The following is a 24,739-nucleotide window of genomic DNA, read 5'->3' as shown; positions in this document are numbered from 1 at the left end:
ACTACTTGTTCAGTCTTCACATCATTGTGTCACTTGTGCACATCAAAAAAGCACTTTCTCATTCCTTTGAACAAGTTCTAAATGCTTTGGTACATCCATGCAAATGATTGTGTACTATTCTCTGCTGTTTCCTACATTATCAGTTGCTTATGTCATGGTGAATCTTGACTTTCTCTAATGAAGGGAAATGTGTGTCGCATTACATAGATCAACCAATGATCAACCAGATTTCTGAAATAGCTCAAAGGTTCATCTTATGAACCATCAACTGGCAAGTGTAGAGGAAGGCTGCACTGTAATTCCTACATCACTGCATGTACAGTTTTCTGTGAGGAGATTGTTCTATGTTCACATTTCTACTTTTGTTGTTGTTTTTTCTTTGTGCTATGCAGTGCTGTCTTTTCCTTTCTGTATCGCAATGACACGGTCTGTCAACAAATTACAGTACAAACAGCAAAAGCCTAAATGTGAATCTTGTCCAGTCTCTTGCAATCAATCTCCAACATACACTAAGGTGTAACTCACAATTTACAATAATTGTCATCAAAACTTCAGCCATAGTTTACATCAGAACATCCCTCCAGAGTACAGTTACACTGACACCATGACTAAACAACTTGACTGTCTTATCCATACACACTGACACAAGGACTTGTCATTCTGATGGCGCTGACATGTTCATTAACTGCCTTTTGCAGGTGATCCATGGTGTTTTGCTATTCATATTGTTTTGAGAAATGCACTTACTGTTTTGCAAATGTCGAGGATGATTCGAGAAATGTACCAAAGCGACTGAGAAAAACTGTAATTATCTGTCAAAGATCACATTAAGGAACTGACTATGAAACGTACGCTTAAATTAGGCTTCTTATTTTAGAAGGGTTAGGTCGAAAACTGTCTGGACAACATTCTTATCAGCACTGGAACAGACAGATGTAATTTACATGCATGCTGTTTCCCAAACCCTCAAGCCTCGTGATGCTGTCTGACAGAGTTCTCTGTGTGTGTGTGTGTGTGTGTGTGTGTGTGTGTGTACCGTACACATGTATTTTCCTATTAAACTTGGCCTTGTGTACCATATTGTTGTTCCTGTTTTTAAACGTATATTTTCCATTTATTGTCAACAGTCTTGTGTATTCTGAGCCAACGCTCCACACCACTGAGGTGCTGCACCTGGATGACCTAACTGTTGTGCCGATTGCTATATCAGATGAATCAAAGTCCAAGAAAAACGTATTGTTTTCTTCTCCCTTCTTATTGTTAATTACAGTTGAGCATATTTCCCACAAGACACAGCAAACAGTGACATGCAGAATCACAAGTAAATACAGCAAAGTAACAAACTGCTTCAGTGCTGATAAGACTGTTTACCTTCTGGGTTAAACACCTACTTATTATTAGCACCTACTTATGTGGCGCACCGAAAAAGAAAAACATTTCCTGTATGTTGGGCTATGTGTTGACGAAATGAGTCAACTTCCCTAATGAACTTGCTCTATGTCGTAACAGTACATGAAACTCTCAGTGAAATTTCAACTGAAAGCCTGTGGTCCTGTTGTAGATGTGTTGTGAACCTTTCGCAAGAAACGCACACACTTGAAGGAACAGTGTTGACATTACCTATGGACTTTAATGATAAAGATGGGTTTGAACTGTGAGCAGGTTGCACATAAAGCCAAATTTAGCAGGTGGCTTTTACTCAAGTTACTTAAGACTTGACATCTTGCCATTGAAGATGATCTTGATCACTGGAAATCCTTCATTAATTTTTTTCCAAATGAACACTCTTGCCATTCCAAATTTAAGACATTTTTACCATTGCACACCTTATTGGGTAATTCTGTTCCTCAGGGTTGCCAGATATTGCAAAGAATGCAGCAGGAGAGTCAGCAGCTCCCCAAAAAATCAGTGGATGTCTTTCCCACCATTAGTCAATGTGCAATATTTATTTCATCAGCTGACTTTTGAATAGCGATTGCCTTAGAGGAGGAAGAATGATTGCAGTCACGCTTACTTAATTAGACAAATTAGGAAGTTGAGAATCAGTCTTGTAGTGCAGCAATTCATGTTCACATCGATATGGCTGTTCATCTCAGCGCTCTTCTTATCCTGGCTGGACTAACAGGTCGGTGTCATGGCTTTTTTTTTTTAAACGGTTTTGCCCATTTATGATCTTTTAAGGTCAGGTGATGCTTTGCAATAACCTGTAATCAGAATCAGAAAGGTTTTATTTCCAAGTGTGTTTTCACATACATACATTGGTGTTTGAGTGCGTAACTGTTTTATTTCATAAGTTGTGAAGACATCGAAACTTTAAAATGCAAAACATTTAGGTTTTAGAGACTGTTTGTGTAAAATGTTGTGTTTGTTGTTGTTGCAGGAATTTCTTGCGTAACTACCATCGCCGAAGTATCCGTGAAGACTGACAACTCAGTCACTATCCCCTGTCTCTATGACCGTCAATACAGAAACAACGTTAAAGCCCTGTGTGTAGGATATTATTGGATCTCCTGCAAATTTGCAGTTAGAACAGATCAGCCAGATAGATCAGGAAGGTTTTCCATCTCTGATGACAAAACCCTGAACATTTTCACTGTGACTATGAAACAGTCGGCAAATGAAAGAATGGTTTACTGGTGTGTTGTGGAGATTGATAGAGGATCAGATCGCGGAGAGTATTTTTACCTGTCAGCCACCACAGGTAAGTGCCCTTCTTTTTGCACCTTTATTAAATTGTAACAATTTGAAGGACAAACCCTAAATAAGGTCTTAATTTTTGTGACACAGGCTGTTTGTATTTTTACTGTCACTTTTTCAATCAAAGCTTATGTTGTAGAATAAATGTGAAGTCTAAAGGCTACCAACGATTTTCTCCTTGTTTTCCATCAAGGTACGCCCAGTCTCTATGTGGATAATCAGGAGGTTACAGGATTTATTGGAGAAGCCATAACCATCAGCTGTCGCTACAGTACCGCTGGAGAAATGAAGTGGTGCAGGCTGGGAAAGAACTGTGTAACACGGCCATCCGGATCAATAGACGGAACAAGAGTGACTATCGTTGCACAGAGTTCTACTGTTTTCACTGTGACTATGAGTGAACTGAAGCTAACGAGCAGCGGCTGGTATTGGTGCGCCAAAGGAGGCTTCCAGATGCCAGTGCATGTAACTGTTACTGAAAAACCCACCACTAGTAAGTACTCCAAGTGGTTCTAAATTATAAACATATAAAAATGACAAACATCTGTAAATGTTTTGCTAGAGCCCTAAGAGATATAAGGACTAATAGTTGTCACATTCATCTACTAATAGTTGCCCTGTTTTGAATTACAGCCACACCTCCTGACACTTCTGATGCTGGATCAACCACCATAGAAGCAAACGGGCAGAACGAGTCAGAAGTCTCTGCAAGGTCAGACAAAACAATTCTTTCTCTTTAAAATGGTTTAAAATGCTATGATAACTTATTAAACTTATCTAATTTTCATTGTGGTTTTCAAAATGTTTTCTGCAGCCCTCCTATTGACCTAAAGCTCCTCATCATCCCTCTGAGTTTGTTGGTCTTCATCGTAATCGTGGCCTTGCTCGTCTGGGCTAAGCTGAGACACAGTAAGTCTGGACTGTTTTTGGAATTCATGCATGTTGTCACGTCAAGTTCAGATTATTCTGCATTGTCACAGTGAGTCGGTAACTGCAGTTTTGTTTTCATATAGAGCAGACCAAAGCACAACCATCAACCACAGCAACAGTAAGTTTAAGTAATTTATTTCCCTGCTAGAATGGTTAATGGGTCAGTGACACTACAAGAATTGTGAAAGTGAATTTAACAAAAGGAGAAGATTTTGCTTTCTACTAAGACCTTGAAAATGATTAGCAAACCAGCAAATCATCATGTTGACACTGTAACTGAAAGAATTTTCACTTTTATTTTGGTAAGTTTTTTAAGACTTATCTGAGTTCATCTGAAATCTGAATTAGCCAATGTTCCCTTTATGAGCGCATTAAAAAGGATTTGTCTCATGTATGTGACAATGATTCACTCTTTCAGCACATGTTGACTATTTTCACAAGCGCAGAGAGCTATTTTTTAATCTGCTGTAGCTGTGTTGTAACTCATGTACTTCTGAACTTGTGCAAAGATTGTCTGACCTGCGGTTTACTTCTGCACCACAGGCGAATGAGGAAATAACATACGCTACAGTTAAACCCAAGAAAAGAAAATCTAACCAGGTAACCCACAACCACAGCATTATTTGGAAATTAAGTTCAGCCTTTTAAGGGAACAAATAGTTCCTCAGAGTATAAGCTGCAGGACTATACCATAAAATTAAACTGCTCAGTCCTTCTGTAAGTGATCGTTTGCCTGGTTTGCTCGTTTAACACAGACTCAAGAGGATGCAACGTACTCCAATGTTGGATTTGTGAGAAAAAAATCCTCACAGGTAACCCTAAGATACTAAATATTAAATTTTTGCTTTGAATAAAACTGTTCAAAATCCATCGGAGCTGAAAAATGTTCAATTTCTCATGTCTGTCCTTACCCAGAAGTCAAATCCTGAAAGTGATGCGGAGGTGATGTACAGCTCTGTGGTTACCATAAAGAAAAAAAATGTGAAAAGGGTAAATATTAAGAGAACTGAAAGCAACCTCACTCTGTTTGTCACTTCCAGTTATTCAGTCATTTCAAATCGTTTTGTTTTTGGTTCCAGTATTTTAGGGCATTCCCTTAAATTTGTCCACTTTCTTGTTAGATTTGGGATTTTTTTATGTCTTTCTTTTCCTTCCTAATTTTGCTTCCGTTCTCCAACAGGATGAAGCTAAAGATGCGGATGTTACGTACAGCACGTTAGCTGAGTACCACCGAAACATTTAAATGTTTCAACTGTTGGTCTTTTTGTCCGTATCTTACTGGCCTCTTTTTCTTTCTTTTTTTAGATTAGTATCACACTGTGTCCTCTGCTAGTGTTGACTGGTAATAACTTTTCACTTCTACTTTTTGTTTTTTTACAGCTGCAAAAAAAAAAAAAAGAAGCATCGACCTGTTGGTTTGCTCTTGTGACCAATGACAACATGTTTCTTAGTTTTCTTGTATTTTTTTTTTATAACCATTGACATCATGAATAATCCTGACATTTTTTTTAAATGTTTGGGAACTCATTGTATATATTTAACCTTTTTGTATTTATACTTTCATGTATATTTGGTAATGTTGTGTATTTAAGGAACGCAAGTGAATGTGGATGGAATGACAAACTTGCAGTTCATCAAATGGCTGAACAACGTCATGATAAGAGAGCAAACTGGAATGATATTTTCTTTATTTGAATGTATTTGTATGCATTATTATGTGAAAAATATAAAGCTTTATTCATTATTCAGTTGTTACTGCTCTCATAACTCCCTACACTTTTTGAAAGTTTATCTACAGCAAAATATTCTGTATATTTTTTTTACATCATCACATTATCAAAACTGTAACATCATTGCAGTAAGGAGATGTGGTAGAAATGCAGGTTCCAACTTTTGTATATTGCATATTTAAATAAACTATGAAGTAGATTCAGATCTGTGGTTCACTTGTTTCGTGTTGTAGTTCACTCACTCACATATCATGTTGTTTCTGATGACTTCTTATCATTGTTTTCTGTTTTAATCAGTGCTTTTTTTTTTTTTTTTTTTTAACAATTTAGCCAATTATTTCAATGCAGTTTGATTCAATGGGATTACTTATTGAGTTCATGTTTGTAGTGTGTCCTATTTTTAAGTCTGTCTGTAACTCTAAAAACAGTTGTGTGTAGGGCAGGGGGATATGGCCAAAAATATTTATCACGATATAAATGAGAAAATTTGCGATAACGCTATAACTGATTTTATAACTGATGCTAGACAAAATACTTCAAAACTGCACAACTTTATTGGTACAAATAAAAAAAAACAACAATTTTTTTTTCCATTTAGCAAGCAGCTGTTTTTTTATGTGCATTAAAGCTATGTTGTACCAAAATCATTAGTGCATAAGTTGTAAGTTGTTTGCTGACAATTTGTTTAATCAAAAGGCATTTCAAATGGAAACTGGCTTACAAATCCTGAGCATAACAATGCATAGTATCCTCTCATCCTTGTTATGATAATTGACCTTCACACCGATTCCTCAGTAGTAGTAATAGTTTTATTTTACTATTCGTACCTCTTGTACCACTGTTGACCTCTACATCTTCCAATTGTACAAAAATGATTTCATCAAATTAATTTTAAAAAATAAATAAAAAAAGAATTTGTCCTTGGGGTCCCTGGGGGCCTTAGTAGGTAGTCCTTATGCAGTCTTCCTCAATTTATTCATACCCTTCTATTAAAGAAAAGGCAAAATTCACAATAATCACTGAAATAACTAGAAATTGAAAAAAGTAATAATAAATAAAAAAAAAAAAGCTAAATTATAATTTAGTGACACAAGCATTGCTTTTGAAGTGTGGTTGAAAAGAATAATTTAAAAAAATAAAAACTGTCCCGCACAAATTAGAGCACTTGGCTGTTTTTTTCCTTCTTTAATGGGAGGGTATGAATAAATTTGAGGACGACTGTATATTAAATATGACGGTTGGATGAGGGTCAAAGCACCAACTTACGACTACTTATTTGTTTTTTTTTTTAAAGTCTTTTCTACTTTGTCAAATACGCAGACGACTGTGACGTAAAGCCATTTCTGCTCAGGCACATACGCGGCCCGCCCGGGTCCTGAGCCGGGATGTGATAGGTCTGATTTCATTGCAGTGCAGTCTCCTTCAGCTCGCCCTCCAACCGGTGACGCCTGCCTCGGCCGTGCGGTGTGAGGAATATCTCCAATAAAGTCACTTTAGTTTACTGCTAGCTCCATCTTCTACTGGTAAGAGACTCGTTTATTCATTCTGACACTGTTAATCTACTCAATAACAAGAGAGAGTGCGTGTTCAGGCGCGCTTTACTTACGCCGGTACTCTGCAGGCTAACAGTTAGCTATGCTAGCTGCACTTAGCATGCTGCGTCTGACACATGTCGGGTGAAAACAGGGCAGCTTTGCGTTAACGTACGCGCTCCGTGCTGCCAAACAAAGCACCGTGTGTCCTTCAAAGCAACTCTAGGAGCACATTGACAACTTTTATTTTAAATATTGCCGATGTTGTTAACCTCCCTTCTGGCCTAGTTCGCAGCGTTGGTTTAACTAGCGAGGGAGCGGTTTAATTAACACATGCCAGTAATTGGCACAGACATGCACCTTGCCACGCCTAGCTGTGGCTGCCAGTCCACGGGTGGAGTAGTTTTAATAAAAGCCAGGCCTGAACGAGGTGGACTAGTGCGTCAAAATGGCTCCTCTCTAACTCAGTAACCTTGTCTGTCGTCTGTTAGAAACAGCTGGGGCTACCTGCACCACATGAATGCTAGAGGAGGTGTTCAGTGAAAAGTGAAACTAACTTTGTTATTGCCGCAGTAAAGTTCGGGGCTTTCCGAATACGTGTGCATTCATCTTATAACTTGCACTAACTCAGAGAAAGGGGTTGACAATGGGCACCAAAGGCTGCATTTCCCACAGGATTGTACATAATGTTCTCACACTGTCAAATAGGCATATACTTGTAGTAAGGACGCCCATTCATCTGGCCATCAACAGGATGGTAAGATTGGTTAAAAATGGCCAATAATGCAAGGCCCAGGTTTCCTTTCAACAGGTGTGGCAACTGCAGAAAGGTTGCATACAGGCACAGTTGACATCCTCATGTGAACCAGGCTTGTGTTCTTTAGCCTTAAAGATAAAAGCATCCTCAGTACTAGACTGTACTTACCATAAATGTAAAGTTACAAATAATTCTGACAAACTTTATGGAACTTCATGGCTTTCACTTATGTCATGAATGGCAGATTTAAAAGACATCTGGCCGTACATTTAAATGTTGATGACATGCAGCTCATCCAGACACACGTCCAGCTTGCTGTTTAACAGTTTCCATGAATGTTTATTCACTCCTAAGCGTATGTCACACTGAGTGATTTTATAATAGTGTTTGTTTTTAAGTTCACATGATTCCCTTTTTTGTTTTTTGTTTTTTGCTGTATGCAGTGTGCTGGAATTGCAATTTCACTGTAGATTGGCGGCATAATTTCACTATTGTATTTTGCTTCTGTCTACAGATAAAATGGCCGTGCCTCCCACATACGCTGACCTGGGCAAGTCTGCCAAGGACATCTTCAACAAAGGCTATGGTATGTCGTCTTACAGTTTGACCAAGTAGTGCTTGAAATGGTTGTATTGCCAAGTCTAGTTGATATTGTGGATCTGTTTCAAAATAATCTGACTGAAACATATCTTTCCTTCAGGATTTGGCTTGGTGAAGCTCGATGTCAAGACAAAGTCAGCCAGTGGAGTGGTAAGATTTTTTTTCCTCTTTGTTGTTTAATTTGGGATTGTAAAAATATAAAACAACCCTCTGACTTTATAGTCACGTTACTTTATGGTTTGTCTAGCCATGGCAGTAACAAGCCAGAGAAAAATAACTGCAGTAAAAGTGCCAGTTGTGATAATAATAAACTTTTAATCTAGTTTTTTCTTAACACTTTGTCTATTTTTTTTGTTTTTAGTTATGTGTTTTGTGTCTAAAATTTGACTGAACCTAATTTAACATCTTGAAAATGCTTGTTTTGTCTGACCACCAGTCAGAAACTTGATGGTGATCAATTTATTATACAAAACTGAACTGCAGGCTTAACCTCATGTTTGGGAAACCTGAACCTCTGACTATGTGAGATAATTGCTTGATGAATGGCCTAATTAATCATCAGAGTTGCAAATTAATTTTCAGTAAAAATGATAATTTGCATCAGGATTATAAGTTGTTTTTTTTTATGTATTTATTTTTAGCAATGTTTGGCTTTACACTAAATGAACAATAATTGCTCGTAGCCTGGGTAAACTCAGCTGGTTTATATTCGTCTTTATCTCATCCAGAATATTCAGCTTTTCTTGTGACTGACATTCCTCTAAAATTGTCCCTTGTAGGAATTCAAAACATCTGGTAACTCCAACACTGACACCAGCAAAGTTGCCGGCAGCCTGGAAACTAAATACAAGAGGTCAGAATACGGCCTGACCTTCACTGAGAAGTGGAACACTGACAACACCTTGGGAACAGAAATCACTGTTGAAGATCAGGTTAGTAGGACTACATATGTTTTCTGCTCATGTTATTTAACAATGGGTGTCAAAAAGAAAAATGTGTACACATTGAACATGACAGGCCACCATTCCTGTCTTGAAATGTCAAATGGTTTCTATTGTTGCTCCTCCCAGATTGCCAAGGGACTGAAGTTGACCTTTGACACAACCTTCTCACCAAACACTGGGTAAGACAATGACTAAAACTGGTTTGACTTGAATCTTACTTTGTTAACAAATGTGAGCTGCAGTGCCTGCTGCTTTCTATGTGGATAATTATGGCAACTTGATCTTTGCTGCACATGCTTCTGACAAGTGTCACTGCCGACCATGTGACCTTAGTCCCCAGTATGGAACCAGTCTGTTGTAACACAGTACTGTTTGGCTGTCAGTTTGTGCACCTTTTCTGTGTGTGAGGTGTGTTGCAGTTCAGGGGAAAAAGTCAAAGCAGTTTTAGGAGTGTGCCCAGATGCTAAGGCAATCCCAAATGTGTTTGCTGTCTAAGGTATAAATCACCTGAGGAGTAGGGCACATGACCCAGAAGATGCGTGTCCTGTTTCATATTGAGTGTTGTAAAGTTGGTGAGGGTGTAGTTATGTGTCTACATTCACACAGGGCTACAGTAAATGCACAGTACATGCTGGAATAGTGTGGTCATCAGTCTGAGCAGGGCCGGACTCGAACCCATGATCTCTGTGTCTGTTCATGGGTTGCCTGCCCAACCTGCTGAGCTATCCAGGCGCCTGGAAAGTAGTACTTTTATAACTTTGGTGTCCTGCACTGTTGACTCTTAAAAATAGGGTCTTCTCGTGAGAAACAGAGCGCGCCTACATTCACCACCTTTTCCACTCATAAAAAAGAACATATGTTAAAAATAAATAACTCACTCTGTTTCATTTTGGACAAGTCTGACATTAGACTGCCTTAGTTTACTCTTTTTAAAGTCATTTTTGGTCGCACACCTGTCTGAGCACACCACAGATACCAACAGCAGTGACTGCGGCCTGCAATGTGGGGCGTTTAGAGTACATCGGTGAATTGTAGGATCTATCAATTAGAAAATGTTCAGCAAGTCATATGTTTTGCCAGTGACCAGGAAAGAGGTGTAACCAAATGAGAAAGTTGGTCGCACTGGTGCTACCAGTGAAAAAGTTTGTCTGGAGCCTGCTGAGCCACTTTGTTTTCCCATTTACAGAGACAGGACTGTGTGCAAACATCAGATTTTAGTGTTTTTTGTACTGAATGAATTGCAAGCAGGACATAAACTTTGTGTCATACTTTGGAGCATTGAGATCATTGTTGTGTCACTGTAAGATAGTCAGAGTACTCTATCCATCCCCCAAGAGAAAGTTGCAACAGAAATGCAGCATTATTTGTTTGCACTGGGTGAAATGTGAAACGTGTAGTACATTGATAAAAGGACAAAGGAAGTGTAACTGATCCCACCTAGAATTGCACTTGATTTGGATTTCTGTTTGAGTTTTACAAAGGCCTCTTCTCATCAACAGCAAGAAGAGCGGCAAAGTTAAGACCGCCTACAAGCGCGAGTACGTCAACTTGGGCTGTGATGTCGACTTTGACTTCGCTGGTCCCACCATCCACGGAGCTGCTGTTGTCGGCTACGAGGGATGGCTCGCTGGTTACCAGATGAGCTTTGACACTGCCAAATCCAAAATGACCCAGAACAACTTTGCCATCGGCTACAAGACAGGAGACTTCCAGCTACATACCAATGTGTAAGTAGAGATCCTTTGACGCAAAGTTTGGATTTTTATCATGTGTTTGTTCCTTTTTCAACAAATACTATGAACCTTCAGTCCAGTTACTCAGAGGCAACATGAACTGTTTATCTGTAATAATCTATACATGCAATATATTTTCCAAAGCTTTGCATGTTAGAAAAACACTGAACATATGACTATTGGTTTGTCTGGATTCTTGTTGGACTGCCAACATTGTTATGGGTTTAATTTTATCATATAATGATGGAGCTTGAATGTTGCATTACGAATGGAAACAAAATGATCAAAAGATGGACCACAGAGCAAATGTATCTCTGCAGGTTACTATATTGCGATATTTCTTTTCTTTTTTCCTCCCTCCCAAATGACGACACAAAAACCTAACAAACACTCTTCCTATAATAAATCACTTCAGTTGTTTCAAATTTGTACTAAAACATAATAAATCACAAATCTTAAAGGTTGCGGAATGTTTGTAGAAGCTGATTGCAAAACCTCAAGTCCCCACATTTGTTTCCTGTTGCATAACCTCTCTTCTTGTATTTCTAACATTTAAAGCAATGATGGCGCTGAGTTCGGTGGCTCCATCTACCAGAAGGTCAGCGACAAGCTGGAGACAGCAGTCAACCTGGCATGGACCGCTGGCAGCAACAGCACACGCTTCGGCATCGGAGCCAAATACCAGCTGGACAAAGATGCCTCCATCAGTGTAAGTAACGCAGCAGAGGCTTCAGGAATGGGAGTGATACGATGACAGTAAAAAGTCAAGAATTAATTGTCACTGACTGACTTTTGTGTTGTTGTTTTTTCTTTATAGGCTAAAGTGAACAACAATAGCCTTGTTGGTGTTGGGTACACCCAGACTCTTAGACCAGGTACGTTGGTTTCCTACAGGTTTATTGACCCCAGAATGATTCAGTTCATTACCTCTGTTTTTAGGAAAGATGTCACCCTTCTTCAGAACCTGTGTTTAAAACAAATAATTTAGCTTTTGCACATGCGAGGGTTAATATCGGTTGCTCTTGTGTGTGCGCAGGTGTGAAACTCACCCTGTCTGGCCTGGTCGATGGAAAGAACATCAATGCAGGAGGCCACAAGCTGGGTCTGGGCTTGGAACTGGAAGCTTAAGCTTTCCTCAAACTGCAAGGGACTAGGGAATATCAGAAGAATCTGGCCTTAAATGTATGTCCAACTCAAACCAGCAAGGGGATATCTTGGAGAGATTGGTTCAAAGGCTACTGCAACAAACTCTTAACTTGAGTACCACTTCAAGCTGGTGCTTTTGTCATTGGTATGTTTTACCTTTGTTGCTTTTTACTTTGTAGTTGCATCTACTCAAGAGACAGTTTTTGACATGTTGTTTATAAATCATGTCATTCTTCCTGTCCAGCACTGCCATAATAATTCGATTAATACAATCCCTCTGTCATCAACTCTGTGTGGCTTTCTTGTGCTAATCCCAGACACTCCGTTTTTTTTATGTGAGAACATTAGTCCACGGATTTGTGTGGTGAGCGTTGCCATACTTTCTACCTTATTTTACAATCATGACCATCTGATATTCCTTTGTCATCTGAACAGTTTTCATTTGCAAATAATGTTAAGTACACTAGACTTTTTTTTTTTCCTCTGCTGATATTTAAATACTGCTGCATTCTTCCTGTTCATGCACACAAGGACAAAGTAAAGCTCTGTAATGTTTTGTGTTGTGTCGGCCATCTGGGGTTTGTGATGTTCTGTTAAAGCTGCACACGTGGCCATCCCTTAAACTGGGCAGTTTTTGGGTTGCTCAAAGTTGGATCTGTAAGTTTGAGGGGAAACCTGTACACACGGCCGACCAAGCAGAACTCATTTTTGTTTTTTCGGTACAAATGGACAACTCGGGAGCACTTCATTATTGTTCACAGCAATGCCAAACTATCATTCGTGGGAAGAGGTGTAACTTCAAGTTGCACATGTGCACTCTCTAAAGTGCTTCCCTGTTCGGGGCAGAGACCGAGCCCGCAGGAAGTCTTGGAGGTCCTTATGTGTATGTATACATTTTCAATAAAGTCTTTGAACTCCACAAATGCATTTTAGTATGTCATGTTGGAAGTGACACAAACCATACCTCACTAACCTCAAAGCCACTAAAGTCAGCAGATTGACCCTCCTGCTGCATCCCTAAGGTTGGTGTAATCTTAGATTCACCGTTCATTAGCTTGTTTGGTTGGTTCTAGTTAAGTGTTTTTGCTTTTTTTTTGTCATTTTTAAGTAGCTTTTTCCTTGTTCAGGGCCTGAGAATGGCTTTGGAAGCTTTTCCTGTTATATTTTACTGTAGATCCATGTGCTCTTCAACAAAGAAAATGTGCTACAGGAAGCACCACTGACAACACTTGTGGCTTCCAAGTGTTCAGTTTTCTGTCTGAATTCCAGCGGTTCCTGCTGTTCTTCCTTGTGAACCATCTCAAGCTCTGTCAAGTTGAATAGGCAGCATTAGGAAACTGCTGTTTCCACGTCCAGGAAAGTCCGATTTGATTTAATTTGGGATTAACATGCCACTCAACTATTTTGAGGAACTTTACGTTGAAGGCAAGATCGAAGCCGTGTGCTGGAGTTATCGAGGCTCTTTAAAGTGTTGTTTTGGAAAGGAGGGTGGATTATTTCATCCCCCTCGTGTCCTACGTAGGGGAGCTGCACCACAGATTTATTGTGAATATGTGTGTGCCTTAAACTTTGAAGAAGAAGAAGGAAAACCACACGAGATAAACAAGACAAACATGCAAAAAAATGGGTTTAAGATAATTAAAAGACTTTGAGAAGAGATAGATGATACCAAGAGACAAAAATAAATTAAGAAAAGACGATTGTAATATCAATCTATACACATGGTCACTATGTCTAGATTGATATGAGTGAAAGTCAAACAGAACTCCGGTAACTTACCTTCGAAGGCGCTCATGCATGTACTAATGAAGTTGTTTTGCCCACATACTTAAAATAAAAACGTTAGAGCTAATATGATGGACGACACTTTGTACTGCTGCATTGTTTCTTGCAGCATCCTGAGGCGTCGCAGTGGGGAAGAAAATGAAGTTGTCTATAAATGATGCAGCAGCAAACGCATTTATTTATGCTGTAGCCTTGTCACTGTTGGCTGAAATGCAGCCAGGATGATGTAGTAGTCGCACAAAGTTTGATTTATTGCCCAGCTTGTCATTAGTGCGGGGTTGGTTCTGCCCTTTGTCCCTGTGTAAAACAATTATCCTTATTAATCCAATCGTCTGATAGTAAGTTTTTATTACTTCAAGGAAAAGCTGGAGACAAATCCATCTGACGAATGGAGGTTGATTGGACACAGAGGTATAGAAGTCACATTTACAGAAACAAAACATGCCTCAGTTAGCTGGTTTTATTTCAAGAAAACTGAAATAAAAGCATCTGTCAGCACACGTATCAGCTGAGTCAGCCGTTTGAGAAATGTAACAGCTCCACACACACAAAACGCAACCCGGGATCTGTTCATATTGCATTTATTTCTCAGCGCATACCAAAGCAGATAAAGATCAACAAACATCCAAAGTGGACCCTGCATTTACATTCATAACCACACTAGTTTCATGGTGAGTCATTTTTTTAATACATTACAAGTCGATTCAAAGTTCAAAGCAAACATGAGAAGGATCGAGTTCTCGTCTTTATGAAACTGTGACTTTGAAGAGAAACTCCAGCTCTGCTTTCTTTCCCTGACTCAGCTTGTGCTTGGATTTGCATTTGCATCAGATAAGCCATTCTCTATTTTGTAGCTTCACTATCTCTGATATTTGCATTCATCAGCTTCTCGTTTAATTTAAGGTGGAAGCGCCCTTTGCTCTTTCTTCCTCATCCACTGCAGATATGTTTGGGTTACTTTCCTTGTGTCTCTCTGACTTTCTACTCTCCCACCGTCTCAGCTTTACCTTTGAGGATCATTTCTTTTCTGCAGGCGGCTTCGCTGTCTGAACCTGGCTGCTCTCTGGTGCCCCCTCATGTAGCTCTTTGATTTCTGCAGCCCCACTTGTCTTTTCCTTCGGCGACACAGTCTGCATTTTATCCCCACTGTTTGGCTTCGTACCCTCGACTTCTGGAAGACTTTTTACCATAGATTTAGGAGATGGCTCTTTATCTTTATTGCTTTCATGTTTTGCATCCTGAAGGTTTTTTTCATCACCTTTAGCAGCATCAGGTTTGCTGACTCCCTTCGGCTCTGTATGAGTGTTTTCTACATTTTTGGGTGCTGCACTTGAAGTTACTTGAGACTTTTCTAAAATTTTCTCTGCCTCTTTGGACGGAGCATCCTTTGTCTCTGCTGTGAGATCTGTTTTAACCGCAGTTTTAACTTTATCCTGCACTTCTGCTACGCTGCTTGGCTCTTGGGTTTTGCCTGATTCTTCAGACACTGAGGTTTTATCTACAGGCTCCTTCGCTTGAGCTGAGTCCAAACTATTTTCCTCAGCACGTCCTTGTTTACCGTCTTCAGATTTTTTCAGCGCTTTACCCTCCACAGTGGCCTCTGGCTTCAAATCATGTGGTTTGGAAGATGAATCTGTCTGAACCTTGATCACTGCAGCTTCTGTGTTTTCAGCTGCTTTAAGATTCTCTTTCTTTTCCTCACCGAAGCTCTCATTCAGTAAAACTTTGCTTTCAGTATTTGTATCTAAGCCACTATCCCCTTCGCTATCAGCTGCTCCAGTCTCCTCTGACTCTTCTTCATCCCTATTTTGATCTTTCCCACCATCATCTCCATCACCAGGACTCTCTCCCTCTCTATTATCACCTACACTCACTGACTCTTCCCCTGACTGATCCTGCTGACTGTCAGACATCTGGTCACCTTCGTCCTCTCCACTGTCTTTATCACCGCCCTCCTCCTCCTCTTCCTCGCTGCCCCCTTTCTCTCTTTTGGCACACTCATCTTTTTCCACCTCCGTCTCCTCCGAGCCCGTCTCCTCGAATTCGGACATCTCGATCTCCCTGGTGGTCTCGGTGATGATCTCCTCCACGAACTTGTAGTGGGGCTCCACTCGTCTGTGCGAGCCTCCTGGTCGGCTGTGGCAGGGGAGGGTGTAAATGGGGGACTGGTGGTAGATGTAGGGCAGGGAGATGTGGGTGTCGGACATCGTGGACAGCCGGGCCTCCTCGCCACACAGAAGTTTCCTGCAGGATGGAGAAGACACATTTTAGTGCTGATATTTAATCAAAAATAAAGACTTGAGAAAGGTGCAGAATGACTCTATGCCTTTTTAAAGGGTCCTATTCTTAAAGTAAATGTTTTTAAAAAAAAATATAGATTGCCTTTATGTATTACATTAAGTGTATTGATTCTCCTGTAACCTGTAGGCAATGCAATTATATATTAGCATATTATGGGCTGTTGTGATTCTGTGTTTGCCATAGTGCAACACACTGGTTGTTTGTTCCCGGCACTGCAGCTCGATTGTATTTAAATGCAGCATTCATGGCAGCTGAGGAGGCTGGAAAGTTGAAAAAAAAAAAGGTAACATTTAGTATAGATTTTTTTCTTCAGTATGAAAATGCTTCTAATACCTGTAGGACATTATCTCCACATCCAAAGCCATCTTCACATTTAACAGGTCCTGGTACTCCCTCAGGTATCCAGACATGTCGAATTTGCAATTTATGAGCTCATTTTCAAGTTCTTTGATTGTGTTCTGCAGCAAAAGAAGAAACTATTGTTAGTGAACAGAGATCCATTCAATTCAATTCAAATAACTTTATTCATCCCCTCGGGGCAATTCAAAGAGATTTAAAAAGATTGCAAGTGAACAAATACCATTTCTTCATACCTGGTAGTGGATGATTTCCTCCTTGTGGCGATCCTCCACGTCATGAAGTTGCTTCTCCAGTGCTTCCCTGGTGCCTCTAGCGCAGTCCAGTTCGACGTTTTTGGCCTGCAGGCGCCTCCTGTACTCCTGGATCTCTTGCTGGGACGTTTTTAACGCCTCCCTCTTGCTCTCAGCTGCCTCCGTTAGTCTTGCAAACTGAGATCGGAAAGTTTCCCCGATCTGCTGGACGTCGCACACGGTGTGACCTTCCAGCTGCGTCCTGATGTCCCGGAGTGCCGCAGTGACGCCGGGGTGGCCAAATTCGTGCGCTTTCACAGTCAACTGCGCATCCTGTATCTGGTCAAACATTTCTGACACTTCGGCCTCATGGTTTCTCTTCAGGAAGTGGATTTCGTCCACGAGAGACTGCGCTTTCTTGTCCAGCTGCAGCTTCGCCTGATACGCGTCGCTGATGTCCTTCTTCAGGACCATGATGTCTCTCTCGGCGTCACATTTGCTGCGCGCCTCCTGCTCGTGTTGTTTCTTCAAGTCGGACAGTTCCTCCTCTAAATTCTGATGCTCGATTTCAATCTGATGCTTCTGATGAGTGATGTCCTGAACCAGCTGCCTCAGCTTCCTCAGCTCCGGTCCGTACTCCTCCTCCAAACACGATGCGGGTTTTGCTTTCCCTCTGATCTCTTCGATTTCTCTCTCCAGCAGATGGTTGTGGTGCTCCAGCTGGTGCACCTTCTCTATGAATCCTGCAAGACGGTCGTTCAAGCCGTGCATTAGTTCTTTCTCATTGAACTTTCCAGATATCGGCTTGGTCGAATTCATGTCCGCGGACGTCCCCCTAACCGCGACGCTGGTGTCTAATCTGGCACGTCTCGGTTGGCGCTGTGAATACGCATGTGGAGCGGTTCTGCTCGGGGTGTCGAGTCTGGTCTCCATGCTGTGACTCATGCTGTCTTTGTGAATCTCCGGTGCAGAAAGGTTCCATACGGGCTTTTATAAGCGCGGCCATCTGCTCCGTCTGCAGAACGGAGCTGTCCGCGGTGCTGAAAAGGTGAAGCATCAGCTGATGCTTCAGTGAAGCGCTTACAGCTCAGTTTGTCGCAGGCAGCACTGACGCAGGTGAACTGACTGTAGATGCCAATCAGAAGAGAATTGACTATCGATATATTATTATTATCATCATTATTATTGTGCAGGAGTCAAATACAGTGCTTGGATACACTGTAAAAAAAAAATTTAAAAAAAGAATTCCGCAAAAAAAGTGATGATCTGGTAGAAAAAATACCTTATATCTGTAAAATATTTACTTTTTTTTTTTTTTTTTTTTTTATAGCTGATTTAAATACAGCGAAGCAGTGTAGTTTTCACACATTGTAAGAGAAGGAATTACTATATGTGAAAATATTGTTTTTTTATGTTGACATTACATTGAAATTACAGTTTCAATGTAAGTTATATGTAGCTCAACAAAATAGGAGAAATCTGTAAAAAAAAAAAAAAAATCTGTTCCTAACTTCATTATATATGTCGGAATATAATAGATCTTAAATTATATGAATATCATAGATAATAGATCATAAATAAAAATGCTGTCATTTTGCAGTGAATTTTTTATTTTTTTTTTTAACTTAATTATAAATATTTATTTTTAAAAAACAACCTTCTTTACAGTCAACTTTTTAAAAGTGATTTTACTGGGTAAAATCTGTAATTTAACATAACAGTTTTATTTTTTTTATAAAAATCATTTATATTTGTAATTTTTCTATCTCTAATACATTTTTTTAAATAACAAAAAATGTTGGTCAAATAATCATACTTTTTTCTGATTTACATCTAGTTAAAAATAGTGTAATTTTACCACCATGTTGTTAAAGAACAAATCGTTAATTGTCAGATTATAGATTTTTAAAGTGGATATTTTATCAGGTTTTGTCAGTTTTAAGGGTTTATATGTAAATTCATACTTTTTTCTGTTATTCTACTAGTTATTATACAGACAACATCTGTAAAACAACAGTAAATTGTCTAAAACTGTTTTTAAAACATTAATTTTTGACAGTATACATGTTGAAGTACTGAATTAGCCTGTTATGGCTAAATATCAAGCCTTTAAAACTGCCTTATGTAGAAGTACACACTTGTTAATCACAACCTTTACTTTAAGTCTAAACAGTAAAAATACTCATTTTACAGGAGTCTACACTGTGGGCTGTCTTAGACAAATAAAGTGAGTATACTTTTAAAAAACAATCACATAACTACTTTTTAATATATCACTTCATACAAAAGCATGAAATCAAATCATCCTTTGGTGTGACCAACGTTTGCCTCAAACAACATTAATTCTCTTCAGTACACCTGCACACAGTTTGTCAGGATACTTGGAGGAAGGAAGGTTGCTTTGATCATCATGGAGAAGTTGAAACAGTTGTAGGATTTTCTGTTTTAGCCGCTTCTGTCTCTGAGTCAGACTGAGTCCACAATGCTGAGATCCAGGTTTTGTTGGGATCAGACCATCTGTTGCAGAACTCCTTGTTCTTCTTGTCTGTTCTTAATGACTCTGACTGTATTTGGAGTCATTGTCCTGCTACAGAGTAAATGGTCAAACTCCTCCTCTATGGTGTATTTGCATAGTAGGCTTCGTTATGTTGTTGTATTTTTAGATTAATTTGCACTTTTTTCATGTTGCAGCTTGTCATGGTTGAGCTAATATTTATGACTTTATACTCCATTCAGTACATACAGATCAATAAAATCTCACCTCTACACTCTTTCTATCATTAATCTGAACCTGCAAACCTAAAACTAACATGATCAGATAAATGCGGTGCAGTATTAACCTCTGAAATGACAGTACTGAAAAGTACAAGTGCCTCCAGTTACTTAAGTACATTAACTGATGTAACATTTGGAAAACAGGACTTTTACTTGTAGAGGATTGTGTCTACATTTGAAAACAGAAAATCCTGTTTTTATTTTGTCCTGGTGTCTTTTGAATCATCTAATAACATGACATACAATCCCCCACATACAAAGCTACTGGTCATAGGAGCCTCTTCCACGAGTCTGAACTAATACAGTATAACATCTCAGGCCAATAACATCATACTTGATTGAAAGCAAGAATGTTTTACATCAGAGCTACAGTGCAGTTAAAGTGATAGTGTGAAGGATTTAGTGGCATCTAGTGGTTGAGGCTGCAGATTACAACCACCTGAACACAGCTCTCCTCACCCTCCCCTTGGAGGACTTTGGGTTTCCACGAAAAAAATGAAAAGTCCTCTTTAGAGTGAGTGTTTAAGTTAGTGTAGAAAGATGGCAGTGCAACATGTTGGACACTTGAAGAGGACACACCCACTCTAATGAAAACACAATTCTAATTTTCCACCATTGAAAACATAAATATAAAGACTATATGCCATTTTTGATCACAGTTCCCCTACAATAAAACACATGGGACCTTTACATTTAAATGTTTAACCAGTTTAAAGGTAGTCAAACCTGTTGTGGTTACAGTCATATCGTCATGTGGACAAAGGGATATTTCAGGTACATTTTCATACATTTATCTCACTCTTAGCTGTAGCACCTTTCTGTTTATTGATTTTGATACTTGAAACTGTGTATTTTGTTGTGCTTTTATATAATTGTCATCCTTACAAAGACAGTAAACAGGGAGAGTGGGTTGTAATGTTTAATCTGATGGTAAACAGGCTGATAGAAGGCTGTGTACTCTACATATACTAATGTACTGTTAAAGAATAAAACAAAACACGTACAATTAATAACTAAGGACTTTAGCGTTTAATGGCAAGGGTCAGACCGTCTCCCACGGTGAGCATGCTCAGATCAATCCTCTGGTCCTTGTGCAGCTTCTTGTTGAGAGCATCCAGACTCTGAGAGGTGAAGTCATTGGGAGCAGGGTTCAATACCTTTTCGCCCCAGAGCACCTTCAAACACAGTAACAACAGCTGTTTCATTCTGCTCACAGTCCACACATGATATGCTCTCCTCAGCGCCGCAGCGTGAATTCTCTGAGAGACACTCGGCCCTCTTGTGTAAGATGCACTCACGTTGTCGATCGCAATAACGCCCCCTCTTCGTATGAGCTCCAGGGACTTCTCGTAGTAGTTGTCATAGTTGGATTTATCAGCATCGATGAACACAAAGTCGTACGTCCCAGCTTGTCCGGCTGCTATCAGTTCATCTGGTTACACAGTAATAAAAATTAAAATGAAAAATACAATAAAAAAAAAATCTGAAATCATGATTGAGATTTACAAAGGGACTCACTCAGTGTCTTCAGGGCTGCTTGATGTTGAACATCTATCTTATTTTCAACTCCAGCCTATAACAAATTGCATGAATTGAGAGTTGCACAGGGATTCCTCTTCTTTAAATGTGTGTGTTAGCGAGGGCTAAAGCAGGAATTGATTTCACGGCTTAGCTTTGCATCTTTACGTGACACAGTTTCCTGAGCAGACATCTTTTACTGTCCAGCCTGCAGGATTCTGTGGAGACAAACTGACAGAACCTGGATGTACAGGATGCTGTCTGCGGCACAATTTGTGCTCTGATCAGTTGTGCTCAATTTGCAAAGCGTCAAATTGTAATGTTGTACAAGTGGAAGGATTTGGACGTTGTACACTTGTGTGATGCGACTTTTGCTCGATGCCTTTTTAAAATCTAACATAAACAACATGTGTATGGATGACTGATGCTTGTCAGATGTTCTCACCTCTTTAAAAAACGGTTTGGCGATGTTGATGTAGCTGTCCTGTATTTCACAAGCTACCACCCGTCCGTTCTCCGGCATGGCCAAAGCCATGCTCAGAGCATTGTACCCTGTGTACATCCCTGTACAATAAATACAGATTGGATTATTTTAGAGTTTTATGTTCAGTTATTCCAAGGTTACTGACAGAGTCTAATTAGAAGCAATCAAACATCTGATTGTGTCAAATGTTGTGAATAGAGAATATTTTGTGTTTTATTTTGAATACTGTAGCATTGAAACATTACAATATTGAATTAATATGTTAAATTCCCACCTTTAAAATTTCTTAGACAGTTTAGATTTATAGAATTTAAAAAGATGAAGTAATAAATATTTTGTGAAAGAAAAAGTTGCTCCAAAAAAACCCCCCAAAATATATAAATAAACTTTTCAGACAAAACTAAGCAGAGCAAAGATCAAAGCTGAAAGAAAGAAAGAAAGAAAGAAAGAAGAGTTTTTCGTCAGATGTATGATCTAAAACAAAACATTTTGGAACAAATAGTTTTATATATATTATTTAAAAAATCTTGTACTTTAAGAAAAATTAACTTCTTGTGATAATGGAAGTCATTCTTAAGTTGTAACAAGTATTCAGGAGTAGATTAGTTCCACAATGACACTTTTTTTGTCTTTAAAATGGCCTTCCTTTGCCTCAAAGACTTCTAGTAAGTTTCACGTAATCTTACCAACTTCAATAGCTTTCGTGCCATTAATCAGTCTAATGAGATTTGCCATTAACTGGGCTTGTTCACTGGAAACCATCATGACACTCCATTGGTCCTGAAGGGTCCTCTGTAATAGAAAGATAAAATAATTCAAAATACATCATTATATTATCAGGATATTTGTCTGCATGTAGCTGTGTGTTGTTCTCTGGCACTGTGCTGCCTTCTAGTGACCAAAACATGTACTGCTTAGGTCCTGAAATCTGTGTTAATACGCATCCTTTATCCTCTTAAGTTTATTGTACTTCTAAGTAAAATACAGATAGCGTTATAAACAGGTGACACTAAAACACTTGAACGGAAACTAAACAACTGAAATTCCAAGCAGGTACTTTTTAAAAAGTGTCCACTGATGTTAAATGTAGTTACAGGGACATCCAAAGTTCAGAAGCCACAACTTCAAAGTCATCTTTAGTTTTTAGCCTGAAGCTCCAGATGACCAGCCAGCCTCCATCTGACCTAAATAACCTGCTGCTGGCTGCAGCGTGTAGATTAATGCTGGCAGATGTCTGCCTGCACATGCAAAGTGAAAGTTGCTCAGAAGAATCCTGATCCATACATTAGTTATATCCTCGAGGGTTGCGTGAGAGAATTCCACTATTCCAGCTGAAATTAGGCAAAAGCCAAAGTAGAACCCAGACAAGTCTGTACAGACATTCACCCCGACATTATGAGCAGTTAAGAGTCACCAACTAACCCAACTGGTATGTTTTGGCCGATGGGAGGAAACAGTAAGAATCCTGAATGAGATGTATTTAAATTTGAATACAGACTGTAGATATTAATGTGGGCAACGAGGTGGCTCTGTGGTTAGCACCGTCGCCTCGCAGCTAGAAGATCCCAGGCGTCCTAACCGGGATGCGAACTGGTGATCTTCTAGGATGGCTGGGATCGTTCTGTGTGGAGTTTGCATGTTCTCCCCGTGCAGCGTGGGTTCTCTCTGGGTTCTCTGGCTTCCTCCCACACAGTCCAAAAACATGTTGAGGTTAATTGGTGATTCTAAATTGTCTGTAGGTGTGAATGTGAGTGTGCTTGGTTGTCTGTCTCTAAGTGTAGCCCTGTGATAGACTGGTGACCTGTCCAGGTGTCCCCTGCCTTTACCCTGAGTCAGCTGGGATAGACTCCAGCCCCCTACGACCTTAGTGAGGATTGAGCAGTGTATAGATAATGGATGATATTGACTTGAGACTTTTTTTTGGTTGGACTGATCATCACACTGAACCTCTTAATTAACAAATAAAAAATAATACAGCTACCAATGACAAAAACATTATGAAATTAGTGCTGAAGGTATCATGCATCTCTAAATGAGACAAGAACTTGATAGTTTTCTTACCAGTCTGAGTTTGGTGAGGACCGGATGCTCTCTCAGTGAGTTGTTAACTACGTACTGTAGCACAGGGTTTTCCGTCCCTGAGCCGTGGGTCTTCCCCATGAAGGCAGACTCTCCCACACCTGATCAACAAGAAACAGAACAGCGGCTAAAATTACAACCAATCCAAGACATCTACCAGGTGACATATCCTGGTTCTCTCGTACCAGATAATACGACAGCAAGTCCAACACAGAAAAGCATTTTAACGTCCGCGGCCATTGTGTCCTGAGATTTTCTTCAAAGGAGACACTGAACAGCTCTTTCCTGGATCTGCTGAAGCTCTGGGTGTCAGGATTTTCACATGGTGCCATGAATGTTTGCTTTGGGTTAACCTTTGAGAGGGAGGCTCAACTTATTGATTTTCCAACTTTTTTTTGTATTGCTGTTTCAAAATCATCTTAAAAGCTCAACATATTTATCACAGCAGGTACATTAGGCTTAAAGTCTCACTTTTCAAAGCCTGCAGCGATACAGTGAAATAGTTTAAATCACGTTAGAGTTTCATGATGAATTCACACTTTTATAAAAGGCAGTAACACCAGTTGTTCAGTCAGTCAGCTCTTTTTATTTGCCGAGGCCCTGAATCTCAAAATGCTGCAGATAGTCTTTCAGTCATTTCCTAGTCCAGGCAAGCACCCTTTGAACTGTTTTATCTGTGTTTGTTGTCCTGACTGTCTCCACTACACTTTTACTCAGCACTACGTATCACTGGTGTTCAATGGGAGCTACTTTTGAGCGTTTCACAGCACAGTTCTCACCATTTAAATTCAGTCACTGTTAGCAAATGCTGAGTGTTTAGAGATGCACTTTATTTTAAAATCTTCTCCGTGAAACATCAGAGAAGAGAGTGACACGACTTTGTGCTAATTAAACTGAACAGCTGAATTTCTAAAGTAGCTGCAGATCTAAAAGACTTTTTTTGTAGTATTGTGAATATTAGTTAAAACCAAGTGAGACTTTCAGAACATAATTTATGTATTTTTGTTTTTACTTGCAGTTGATGGACGTACATACCTTGAATTCTACTTTCATTGAAACTTTGGAAAAGCATCATTAGGTACTCCCAGATTTCTGACAGAGTGCAAAGATCACAACGAAACAGTTCAAATGTGTTGTG

General features: G+C 39.5%; 4 protein-coding genes across 4 annotated transcripts in view; 2 read left to right on the top strand and 2 right to left on the bottom strand.

The window, feature by feature from the left end:
* Positions 1–12,988, top strand: part of LOC103355660 (voltage-dependent anion-selective channel protein 2) — a 23,867-nt gene extending 10,879 nt beyond the window's left edge. The window contains exons 3-11 of the mRNA XM_008279529.1: positions 6,774–6,880; positions 8,161–8,232; positions 8,347–8,396; positions 9,026–9,178; positions 9,317–9,369; positions 10,690–10,917; positions 11,482–11,632; positions 11,741–11,798; positions 11,960–12,988. Of these exons, the coding sequence (XP_008277751.1) occupies positions 8,166–8,232; positions 8,347–8,396; positions 9,026–9,178; positions 9,317–9,369; positions 10,690–10,917; positions 11,482–11,632; positions 11,741–11,798; positions 11,960–12,051 (852 nt within the window). The 5' untranslated portion in view covers positions 6,774–6,880; positions 8,161–8,165 and the 3' untranslated portion in view covers positions 12,052–12,988. The remainder of the gene's footprint in view (positions 1–6,773; positions 6,881–8,160; positions 8,233–8,346; positions 8,397–9,025; positions 9,179–9,316; positions 9,370–10,689; positions 10,918–11,481; positions 11,633–11,740; positions 11,799–11,959) is intronic.
* On the top strand, positions 2,040–5,560 carry LOC103355659 (CMRF35-like molecule 1). The gene is made up of 10 exons (XM_008279528.1): positions 2,040–2,125; positions 2,381–2,701; positions 2,891–3,190; positions 3,331–3,409; positions 3,512–3,606; positions 3,711–3,745; positions 4,171–4,227; positions 4,383–4,439; positions 4,543–4,617; positions 4,808–5,560. Exons 1-10 carry the CDS (start codon positions 2,080–2,082, stop codon positions 4,868–4,870), a joined length of 1,128 nt encoding a protein of 375 aa, XP_008277750.1. The 5' UTR covers positions 2,040–2,079; the 3' UTR covers positions 4,871–5,560.
* A 1,512-nt stretch (positions 12,989–14,500) lies between the features above and the next one.
* LOC103355676 (neurofilament light polypeptide-like) lies at positions 14,501–17,690 on the bottom strand. Its single transcript, XM_008279548.1, has 3 exons — positions 16,749–17,690; positions 16,489–16,613; positions 14,501–16,098 (listed from the first exon to the last, which is right to left on the bottom strand). The coding sequence occupies exons 1-3, from the start codon at positions 17,688–17,690 to the stop codon at positions 14,871–14,873; spliced, it is 2,295 nt and encodes a 764-aa protein (XP_008277770.1). The 3' UTR covers positions 14,501–14,870.
* Positions 17,691–20,423: 2,733 nt separating this feature from the next.
* comtd1 (catechol-O-methyltransferase domain containing 1) lies at positions 20,424–23,900 on the bottom strand. Its single transcript, XM_008279526.1, has 7 exons — positions 23,787–23,900; positions 23,584–23,702; positions 22,209–22,314; positions 21,484–21,602; positions 21,039–21,093; positions 20,819–20,952; positions 20,424–20,695 (listed from the first exon to the last, which is right to left on the bottom strand). The coding sequence occupies exons 1-7, from the start codon at positions 23,839–23,841 to the stop codon at positions 20,543–20,545; spliced, it is 741 nt and encodes a 246-aa protein (XP_008277748.1). The 5' UTR covers positions 23,842–23,900; the 3' UTR covers positions 20,424–20,542.
* Positions 23,901–24,739: the final 839 nt, after the last annotated feature.

Source organism: Stegastes partitus, unplaced genomic scaffold (genome assembly GCF_000690725.1).
Source record: "Stegastes partitus isolate 25-593 unplaced genomic scaffold, Stegastes_partitus-1.0.2 Scaffold163, whole genome shotgun sequence".
Classification (NCBI taxonomy): domain Eukaryota; kingdom Metazoa; phylum Chordata; class Actinopteri; family Pomacentridae; genus Stegastes; species Stegastes partitus.
Note: the sequence above shows the minus strand (reverse complement) of the source record. Positions and strands in the feature narration are given on the sequence as shown.

What these genes read in the sequence shown, in the direction of transcription:
- LOC103355659 (XM_008279528.1), top strand. Translation starts at nt 2,080, where the DNA reads ATGGCTGTTCATCTCAGCGCTCTTCTTATCCTGGCTGGACTAACAG. An exon ending in TTACCTGTCAGCCACCACAG is followed by an intron (nt 2,702 to 2,890) that starts GTAAGTGCCCTT and finishes TTTTCCATCAAG; the next exon opens with GTACGCCCAGTCTCTATGTG. An exon ending in GAGTCAGAAGTCTCTGCAAG is followed by an intron (nt 3,410 to 3,511) that starts GTCAGACAAAAC and finishes TGTTTTCTGCAG; the next exon opens with CCCTCCTATTGACCTAAAGC.
- LOC103355676 (XM_008279548.1), bottom strand. Translation starts at nt 17,690, where the DNA reads ATGAGTCACAGCATGGAGACCAGACTCGACACCCCGAGCAGAACCGCT. An exon ending in AGGAAATCATCCACTACCAG is followed by an intron (nt 16,614 to 16,748) that starts GTATGAAGAAAT and finishes CTTTTGCTGCAG; the next exon opens with AACACAATCAAAGAACTTGA. An exon ending in GTGGAGATAATGTCCTACAG is followed by an intron (nt 16,099 to 16,488) that starts GTATTAGAAGCA and finishes TCCATCCTGCAG; the next exon opens with GAAACTTCTGTGTGGCGAGG.
- comtd1 (XM_008279526.1), bottom strand. Translation starts at nt 23,841, where the DNA reads ATGGCCGCGGACGTTAAAATGCTTTTCTGTGTTGGACTTGCTGTCGTA. An exon ending in CACGAAAGCTATTGAAGTTG is followed by an intron (nt 21,603 to 22,208) that starts GTAAGATTACGT and finishes TTTATTGTACAG; the next exon opens with GGATGTACACAGGGTACAAT. An exon ending in GCGTTATTGCGATCGACAAC is followed by an intron (nt 20,696 to 20,818) that starts GTGAGTGCATCT and finishes CTGTGTTTGAAG; the next exon opens with GTGCTCTGGGGCGAAAAGGT.